Source organism: Otolemur garnettii, unplaced genomic scaffold (assembly GCF_000181295.1).
Source record: "Otolemur garnettii isolate 467f Iridium unplaced genomic scaffold, OtoGar3 scaffold00011, whole genome shotgun sequence".
In the NCBI taxonomy this organism is placed as follows: Eukaryota; Metazoa; Chordata; class Mammalia; order Primates; family Galagidae; genus Otolemur; species Otolemur garnettii.
Genome location: NW_003852406.1, coordinates 11152429 through 11162850, shown reverse-complemented (window position 1 = coordinate 11162850; position 10422 = coordinate 11152429). Strand labels below are relative to the sequence as shown.

Here is a 10422-nt window from a genome sequence, read left to right as displayed (position 1 = left end):
AGTGCATTCACTCTTCAAATAAAATGCTAATACCTACACAATGCTTAGCTATTACAACACTATACATACTCTATCACAATGTATAAGTTAACTGCAATTTTTTTCATGTGTGTTGGCCTCAGGACCTACAAAATTTTTTCCAGAAGTATGACAAAGTAGGAATTCCCTCTATTATTGAAGTAATATCTTTATAAATATAAAAATATTAAGGCAAGGACAGGCATGTTGGCTCATGCCTATAATCCTAGCACTTTGGGAGGCTGAGGCAGAAAGATCACTTGAGGCCAAGAGTTTGAACCAGCCTAACCAAGAGCAAGACCCTGTCTCTCTAAAAAAAAAAAGTTGGAAAAATTAGCCTGGCATTAGTGTCATGTAGCTATAGCCCCAGCTACTTGGGAGGCTGAGGGAGAAAGATCACTAAAGCCAAAAATTTGAGGTTACAGTGAATTATAAAAATGATGTTGCCACTGCACTCCAGCCTTTCTGTGTGGGGAGAAAAAAAATTAAGGTAAATTTTTTTTTTAAAAATGTCTTAAGCTGGATGTGGTGGCATGTGCTCACATGTTAGTTTCAGCTACTCAGGAGGCTGAAACAGGAATTCAAAGTTACTCTGAGCTATGATTGGGCTACTGCACTCCAGGCTGGGCTAAGCAACAAGGTCCTGTCTCTTAAAAAAAAAAGTTTTTTATGCAAAATTTAAATCATACATAAAGTAGAAAAGTAACTGCCAAGTATCCATTTCAACATTTGCAAGACCAGTATCATCAGAAATTAAACTTAAAATTTTTTTTTTTTTTTTAGACAGAGACTCACTTTGTTGCTCAGGTAGAGAGCTGTGGTATCATAGCTCACAGCAACCTCAAACTCTAGGGTTCAAGTGATCCTCTTGCCTCAGCCTCCCAAGTAGCTGAGACTACAGGCTCAGCTGAAAATCAGCTGGTTTTTCTATTTTTAATAGAGATGGAGTCTTGCTTTTGTTCAGACTGGTCTAGAACTCATGAGTATAAGCAATCCCGCCTCGGCTTCCCAGAGTACTAGGATTAGAGGCATGAGCCACTGTGCCCAGCCAGAAAATTAGTATTTTATATATCTTCTGATTTGATTTTTATAAACAGATCTAATTAAAGGGATCATACCCTCAAATATACCCATAATAATATTTTTTACAGCTAAAATAAGATTTTAAAAAACCATTAAAAATCAAATATAGGGCTCAGCACCTGTGGCTCAAGCGGCTAAGGTGCCAGCCACATACACCTGAGCTGGCAGGTTCGAATCCAGCCTGGGCCCACCAAACAACAATGATGGCTACAACCCCCCCGCCCCCCCAAAATTGCCGGGCGTTGTAGTGGGCACCTGTAGTCCCAGCTACTTGGGAGGCAGAGTCAAGAGAATCGCTTGAGCCCAGGAGTTGGAGGTTATTGTAAGCAGTGATGCCTCGGCACTCTACCCAGGGCGACAGCTTGAGGCTCTGTCTCAAAAAAACAAATACAGTCTAAAATAAAAAAGCAAAATGAAAATGTATTCTATATGACATAAATTTGGGTAGATTTACTTGGTGTCAGTTAAACAGAATTATAAATTTGAACATGACTTAATGAATAGATTTGTTGGATTATTACAAATCTTATTTGTTGGATTATTACAGTTTAATTACTTAATAGATTATGAATGATCATCTACTCTCTATCTCCCCTAAACTAAGTATTTACTCCATTTGATAATTTAACTAAGTACTTTACCCATTTGATAATTTTAACTGTCACCTCTTACCCAGAACCAGAGCACTCACTTCCTTCAAATTGCTCAAATCCTCCCAATTTGTTGAGTCTACTGATTTTCTCATGTTTTCATTCCCTCCGCAAAAGAGATAATCCATTGTTTCACTTTTTTTTCTTGAGACAGAGTCTCACTTTGTCACCCTTTGGTAGAGTGGCGAGGCGTTATAGCTCACAGCACTCAAACTCCTGGGCTTCTGCGATTCTCTTGCCTTGGCCTCCCAAGTAGCTGGGACTATAGGCACCCACCCCAACACCCAGCTATTTTTTAAGAGACAGGGTCTGGCTTTGGCTCAGGCTGGTCTCGAACCTGTGAGCTCAGGCAATCCATCCTCATTGGCCTTCTAAGGGCTGGGATTACAGGCGTGAGCCGCTACTCCCAGCCCTAATGTTTCACTTTGAACTCTCTAATTCCATTAACCCTCCATGAGTCAACCCTTGAAAATTCTTGCCATTCTTCCTACATCTATTTCCAGGATTAAGAGAACTACTGGGGAATGACAAAAAACAAAGCAAAATTGATAAAACTGACATACCAACAGTTTTTAAATGCCTCAATTTCCCCATTGCTACTAACTGGCAGTCTTTCTGTTTGCCTCAAATTCCTAAGCATAATCTCCACTAAGATTAGAACTACTTTAAAATTCAATATACTTTTCTCACAAAATCCACCCCTTCAATGCTTTACAACCTTAAAGTTCAATAGTTATTACTGATGAGTTCAACAATTATTCTGCCAAATTAGAAAATATGAAGCCTAAATTTCCATCTACCTCTCTATCTTAATATGACTGTTATTTTCCTTGCCCCATTACATCAGAAAATGAGATTGTTGTTCTTTTCCTCTGAAAATGAGTTTACCACCTACTCTGAGGATTCCCTATTATTCTGACTTTTCAGTGACTTTGTCCCTGCTTCTGTCCTTTTGGCAAAATCTACTCCATCAGCTCCTTGATGCTATTGGATTTGACAAGAGTAATGAACCACATTTTTATTACATTCTCTTTCACTGACTGCTATCATGATATTTTCCTAATTCCAGTTCTCATTCCACACCCCAAATTGTGCTTAAGCTGGTTTTTCATTCTCTTACCCTCAACACTCTCCCCTACTCTAATCTTTCTACCTCTTTTTTTCTGTCTACTGGAGAATGGGGCAGGGGAAGAGAGAGAGTGGAGAAATGGAGGCAAGATAGGGAGAATATTTCTGCCGGCAATTTGTCACTTTTCACATATATAGAGATAACGTTGAGACTATTATTTTCTACTATCTATTAAGAACTTGTTTCTTCCCATAACTGAAACCGTTCTCACAAAGTGATAAAGGGGTGTAAGGCAAGAGCTAGAGTAAGGGTACCAAAACTCTGTGAAGGAACAGGCCTAGCTAAAATAATGATAATAATCAGTCACTCTCCCCTCGTTTGCTTGGTAATAGTCATTGTCCTCATGTTTGCCTCTCTATAATTGTTATGCTAGAGGGCACAGGTGTTGGCTGTAAAGATATTTAACTTTTCTCCATAAATAACATTACCAGTTCAAAGGTAGTTTTTGCGATTTCTAGGTCCCGCATTCCAGTGGTTTGACTGACCCACCCACACCAAGAAACTGACTCAACTGGTCTTGAACCCCAACTCAAGGAACCACATTCCAGTGGACTGGCTGACCCACCCAGGCAGCAGCCCATACCAACCAAAGAACTGATGATTTCAACCTGAAAACAATCAATTAGCAGACCCTGACTGCCTAATCTTCTGCCCACAAAACTGTCTTTAGAAACCCTGTCTCCCCAATTCTCAGGGAAGTGGATTTGGGAGAATTCTCCCATCAACCCATTTAGCACCATGAGGAACAAATCCTTTCTCTGCTGTGAACTCTGCTGTCTTAGGATACTGGCTTTGTTTGGGCAGTGGGGAGATAAAGCTGGCTGAGTGGCAACATAACTACTATATGTACATATATACAATAATTCCCCAATTCAATTTTTCTCTTTAATTTTGGCCTCCTTCTGAGACCCAGTCCAGGCTTCTAGAAGCATAAATGGACATCCTATCTAAAAGAGCTATCCTCATCAATTCTCCCTGATATTTTCTCACTACAATCTGATCTCTAGCCTAATCTCAAATTAAAGAATTGCTCTCTTCATGTCATTCCTTTATCCAGCAATTTTTAACAGCTCTATTATCAGCTATATATAAAGTCTAAACACCTTTACCACTGGCTGTCTGAAATCTGACAACTACCGTCACATTTACTATTTTTATCTACTACAGCATTTCTCAAACTTTTTGTTCTTAGAGACCCTTACAGTCTTAAAAAGTATGAAAGACCCCAAAGAGCTTTTGTCAATGTGAGCTGTATTTATCAAGATTTACCATATTGGAAATCAAAATTAAGAAAAATTTAAAACACAAGAATACATAGGCATACAGTCTACCTTCAGCAATGCCATCTCACATCATGCAACCTGACACTTGAGAGAGAATGAGAATGAAAAAGGCAAACAGGGCGGTGCCTGTGGCCCAAAAGGGTAGGGCCCTGGTCCCATATGCCAGAGGTGGTGGGTTCAAACCCAGGCCTGGCCAAAAACTAAAAAAAAAAAAAGGAAAAAGGCAAACATCTTAGCATTATTATGAAAATACTTTTGACCTCTGAAACCCCTAGCTCACTTTGCCAATACTGCTCTATTTTGCTTCTCTTATCCATCTCCATAACAATTGTTAATATTACTTACAACTAATATTTGTGTGCATCAATAGGCTAGAGGCAGAAAAAAGGCCGAGAACCACAGATTTATAAAATAATCTCCAAATTTAACTGCATGCCTGCTCCTTCAGTCTGACCCAACCTGTAGGTTTTATTTACTGCTATTACCATTTCCTTTTCTTCCTACACTGCATTTCAACCAAGTTTGGTGGTCACAAATAGAACAAACCCTTTTCTGCTTCAGTACCTTTGAATATACTAAATATAAAGGCCTTCCCTCATTCATCTTTCAGACCCAGTTCACAGGCTATCTCTTCTATGAAGTTGTCCCATCCCCAATTACCCTTTTTGCTGTAGTACCATAACACATGAGAGTTTCTCATGTTGCACTGTTAATGATTGTTTGTACATCTGCCACACTACTAGATAGTAGCTAAACAAGAGCAGACTTACATACATATATCTTTGCATTTTGTAGTACCTCACACATAGTGGGAACTCAAACATTTGATCATTCTCTTGAATGTCTGAACTTGAACTGAACTTAATCTTGAATGACTCAGCTCAATGTTCTTCTATCCACAAAGTCCATATCACAATACTTGCTCCTTCCTCTGAAGGTTTGCAGTACTATATAGGAACTAAGAAAATAAAAAAATACTAAAGGAAACTAATAGTTATTCCTTTCTACAAAAAAGACTGCCCCGTAGGACCAAGTCTAACTCCCTAATCAAGGGCATCCATACAGTAGCTCTTCACCTTTTCAATCTTATTTTTTATTATTGTCCAACATAAACTCACCACTCTCATCATTTAATAAAAACATATGCACACACTATCCATTCTATTTTCAATTCCTTTTGTTTATACTCTTCTTTCCCCCAGGAATTCCATTTCCTTGTTCTAAATTCTCTTCCTTAAAAGTTTGGTTCAAGACCCACAAATTCTCTATGCCAGACCAAAGGAAAATTTCCCTTTTTGGATATCTGACGGGTTTCCATTTGTTTCCTATAACCTAGTATTTATTGTTCTTTAACAGTTTCAAGTCAGTCAATGTTACAACCCCAGAGAGCTTGACAGCCCTTCCAGAGCAGGCACTATCTTCTCTGAAAACATCTGAGTGTCATTATGCACCAGATAATGGCAAGATTTCTAATCTTGTTTCTTTTGTGTCAGCCCTTGCTAGTTAACAGGAAGATGAGGGCATGAAATAAATACTATTCCTATTACTGATTTTCTTCCTAACTGGTTAGAATAATACAGGATTTTTTTTAGGGAACATTTTATCTACAGATATAATTAACAATTTGAAAATAAAATATGTGTTATGAGATACACATTCTCAGCACCCTAAAACTGTGAGCTTAAATAAGACACTTTATTTACACTCTCGAGTCCTCAATATACATACTGTTGAGAGCTTTTTTTCTCCTTCACCTTAGATATATCTTTTCTTATTTCAGTTGTTGCAGTTTTAGCTCCCTTACCACATTCTGATGCATGGATACTGGTAATAATGCCAAACCATTCAAGTAGAGCCAAATTAATGAGGCAAGTACAAATCATGCATAAAATGAAAACAGTCTTTGAAAACCAAGAAGTTATGGTAACTGGGTCTCAGACCAATGCTTTTCCTTAAATGGAATTTGTCTAAAGAGCCACATCTTCCCTATCACCATTCCTGAAGTATCTTCGCCCAAATGGGGCAAGCATCAGTTGGAAAATAGAGTAAACGTAACCATCACAACTTAATCCATGATTAAGGTGGATTAAGGGACTGATGGTAACTTCTGAACATCACTTTCTCCAATTCTTCACTCTTTTGTATATGTGGTGAAAGTTAGTAATAAGGAATAACGTCAGGAAATAAAGTTTAAAATAATCGTAACGTTTAAGATGCTCTAAGTCCTTCTTGTTTAAATCAACCACGACTTAATGTTGAACTCTTAAATACTACAAGGAGACTTGAGGTTGGAGCAATTCTTTCTGAGAAAGAAAGATAGATAGACAGACAAATAGACAGACAAACAGTATTATTTCACCATGGAAGTTCTGGAATGAATTTCATTCAGGAAGGTGACTGATGAATGAGAAAAGAAAAGGATGAAGTCATCACCTGACATGCAGCAGCTCCCTCACTCCGTTTTCTCCCTCCCCAAAAGCTGTAGGAAGTAAAAAGCTGCAGAATGTACCTTCCAGGCCAGGAGCAAAACATTGAGGATGGCCAGCAAAGGGCAGGGTCCATTTTCATTCTGGGTGATGATGGGTGTGTTCTCTTCCTTCCACTGGATCCACTTGATGTGATACACAGATTGTCCTGGGAAGCGTTCCTTGGAGGCCGCCAGCACCTGAGCGGTCTCCGCCTCCTCCTCCTGGCAGAGAGGGACAGCCCCAGGCACCGCCGCCGCCGCGCACTCCTCCTCCTCTGGGACCCTGTTCTCCGCTCCCTCCTCACTATTGAACTCAGAGCTACTGGGGAAAGAATGCAGGTTAGAAAACGACTCCAGGGAGTCCAGGCTCGGCGATTCCCCAGGAGGGCTTGGGTCGCTGCAACTGCTGCTGAGGCCGCCCGCGCTGCTGGGATCTTCGGAGCCAGAGGTCGCCAGCTCTGTCCGGCAGGTGCCGGCAGGATCCGGGCGGGCTCCCGCGTCTCCAGCCGGACCCAACCCATGACCGACTCCGGCCTCGGCTGTCTCCGGGGAGGCGGTCACCTTGTGCTGCCCTCTCAGAGGTGGCCTGGCGGCAGCAAGACTCTCCAAAGCGCTTTCCTGCACGCCCAAGTCCGCGAAGAAGCTGCAGGGTCCGGGAACCTGAAGAGAGCCGGCGGGAGAAGCCGAGTCCGGGAGGCTCCGCTCGGCAGCCGCCGCCCCCTGCCCATTCCCGCCGCCGCTCTCCGCCGCCCATACCCCAGGACCATCCCCAGCTGCGAGCCTTGTCTCCGGTTGCCCTTCCTGCAGAGAACCTGTCCCTGGCGCTGGCCCGGCCGCCACCCTGTCTTCTAGCGGCTGCAGACTTTCGGGGCCGCTCTCCATGCCGGGCCTCCCGCCCCTCGCTCTATAGAGACCGCGGCCGGTGCTCCTCAGCCAGCGCCTCCGACGCCATGACAGCGGCACTGGCAGCTACAGCGCCCTAGCGCGGCCTCGGCCAGGCACGTCACCGGGGAGGGCTGTGAGCGCGCGCGCGCGCGCCGCCGCGCTCCCTCCCGCTAGGGGCGTGCCTCCGCGTGACTGCGCGCGGCTCCTCCAGGCGAAGGCGAACCAGGCAGCAGCCACCCACGGGCCCCGCCCCTCCCGCGCTCTCGCCGGCGCTCGCGCTCTGACGGCCGGGCGTGGCGGGCGTGGTCAGGAGGGCGTGGCCAGGGCGCGCCCCCGCGGCTGGGTTCCAGTAGGAAAACATCCTCTCACTATGTGGCCGGAAGTTGAACTCACGGGCAACCCGGCCGAACGCGGCTTCTTTAAAGGCAAGGCTGGCAGCCAACTGCTTTGCTGTGACCCTTTAGCTGGATAGTGGGTGGCCCAGCCTTAGGCTCGGGTATGGAGGGGCTAGAGGTGGTTGTAGCATTTGGAAAAGAGCTTGTCTTTGAAGGGCTCGAGAGACTTGTTTCCCTAGCTTGTAGTACGGAAGATTGAAGGCGGGGATCTGTTCTGGGTGATGTGCTTCTCACCAGCTACTGGTGAAACGTTTGCCCTACAGGAGGCGTCAGTGCGGTTGTGGACATTGGCCTGCAAAGCAAAAGAAAGTGGGTGATTTGGGCCAGTAATAATAAATTAGCTTGTGTTTGAATTAGCCAAGTCTTTGCGGTGTTTTGCTAACTTGGCTTCTTCACTTTGCTTGCAGTGGAAAGCGCTTGCTCCTGAAAGTGATTTGTTTTTGTTAGAATTGACTCCTTTAAGGCCATGCAATTTTCAAAGATTGACATCTGAAAGTTTCGTTGGTAACAAATAAAATGTATGTGCGTCCTTTCTGACTTGTTCCGGAAAATAACTCCTTCTCCCCCTTTTTTCTTTCAATTTTCTAGGCTTTGGGGACACAAAAATCAAGACAGATCTTCCTTAACAGTCAGTCATAAATACTTGATACATAATAGAATGTGATGTTTTTGTATTTCTGTGAATTAGAAAAAGTAGACAAAATAACAAAGCAGTATTTCATCTATTCACCTAATACAGTTTAGAACAAGTGCGTTGCTGGTGCTGTTTGGCGGTGAAGACGCCATGGTAGATCACAGAGCTATTATGTTTGTGGGGCTTACTGTTTGGTGGGTTTTTCTAACTGCTGTATTTTTAATATGTACTTGCTTGAGAAGTACATTTTCCTGAGAATGCAGAAAATCAGTCTCTGACTCCCTTTTTAACATTGTCTACTATTGTATTTCTTCAACTCTTAGGAAACAGGATAATTAGAAAAGATTAATGGAGAGCTTCAGAATGGTGAATTTGTATGCTTTTGATCTCCATGTCAATCCATAAGCAAATCCTGCTGTTAAATTCTTTCCCCCCACCAAAAAAGTTGCAGATGTTAGTAGATCAAGATATATTAGTATACTGCTGAATCAAGCGCTTCATAGTTTAGAATATTATAGATTTCGGGACATTCACAATTCAGCATGATGCCTCAAATGTGAAAAGCAGATCTATAAAGCTTTGTTATATGAATAAATTGAATGAACAAATCATTTGTAGGCCAATGGACCACAGTACAACCAAAAATCATGTAGCACATTTCTCAAATAATAGCCATTCACTATTTTTCAAAAACTTTACTTAGATAAACCTGTACTTGCTGTGGTAGTTTTTATTGGTGTATGTTTCAAATGCTCATGTGCATAAATTAATACTTTATTTGTAACAAAAGGAAACAACCAATTTTCTTTTCATGTATGGTCAATAATTAACATAAGCCAAAATGAATAGCCATGAAAATATAGGTGGTTATTTAAGTTCATGAAAATGTACATACTACATATAATTTTTTTCTTTTTTTATTAAATGATAGCTGTATACATTAATGCAAACATAGGGTACAGTGTAGTGTTTTCATATACAATTTGAAGTATTTTCATCAAACTGGTTAACATTGACTTTGTGTCATTTACTTAGTACATATTATTTTTCTAAGAGAGGTAGGCAGCAGTACATATTATTATTCTAAGAGAGGTAGGGAGAATACCAGAAGACAAACTGATAGATACACTGTGTCCTTATTTTGCTTGTATGTATCTTTAGCCAAACCTTGAAGTAAGATAGCCATTTTAAAGATAAATGGTAACTACTGAAATTTGAAAAACTACTTTTCAAAGTTACAGATGTAATATTGTTATAAGCTAAATAGTTTATATGAATATGAAGCCATTCCCTGCTATATCCCTCCACACCCTTGAGTTCTTTTCAACTCATGGCTATATTTGTTTTAAGAGATGGGGTCTCAGTATGTTCCCACGCTTGAGTGCAGTGTCTATTTTGGTCTCCATCATGGTGGACTACAGCTTCTAACTCCAGAACTTAAGCAATCCTGCCACAGCCTACTGAGTAGTTGGGACTATAGGTATGCTGTGCTTACCCCTCATAGCTGTTTTTTAGCTCCTTATCCCCATACTTCTGAGGAATATAATTACATTTTCTTCATTTAAAAATTATAGATATTGGCTTGGTGCCTGTAGCTAAATGGTTAAGGCACCAGCCATATGCACCAGGGCTGGTGGGTTTGAACTCGGCCCGGGCCTGCTAAACAACAACAATAACAAAAAATAGCCAGACATTGTGGTGGACACCTGTAGTCCCAGCTACTCAGGAGGCTGAGGCAAGAGAATTGCTTGAGCCCAAGAGTTTGAGGTTGCTGTGAGCTATGATGCCATGGCCCTCTACCAAGGACGACAAAGTGAGAGTCTGTCTCAATTAAAAAAAAAAAAAATTGGCTCGGCGCCTGTGGCTCAAGTGGCTAAG

At 41.9% G+C, this 10422-nt stretch overlaps 1 protein-coding gene across 1 annotated transcript in view; it reads right to left on the bottom strand.

Annotated features, from left to right (window-relative positions):
- Positions 1–7703, bottom strand: part of MINDY2 (MINDY lysine 48 deubiquitinase 2) — a gene marked incomplete at its 3' end in the record, with an annotated part of 87713 nt that extends 80010 nt beyond the window's left edge. The window contains exon 1 of the mRNA XM_003784637.2: positions 6673–7703. Coding sequence (XP_003784685.1) covers positions 6673–7512 — 840 coding nt within the window. The remainder of the gene's footprint in view (positions 1–6672) is intronic.
- Between the last annotated feature and the right edge of the window lie 2719 nt (positions 7704–10422).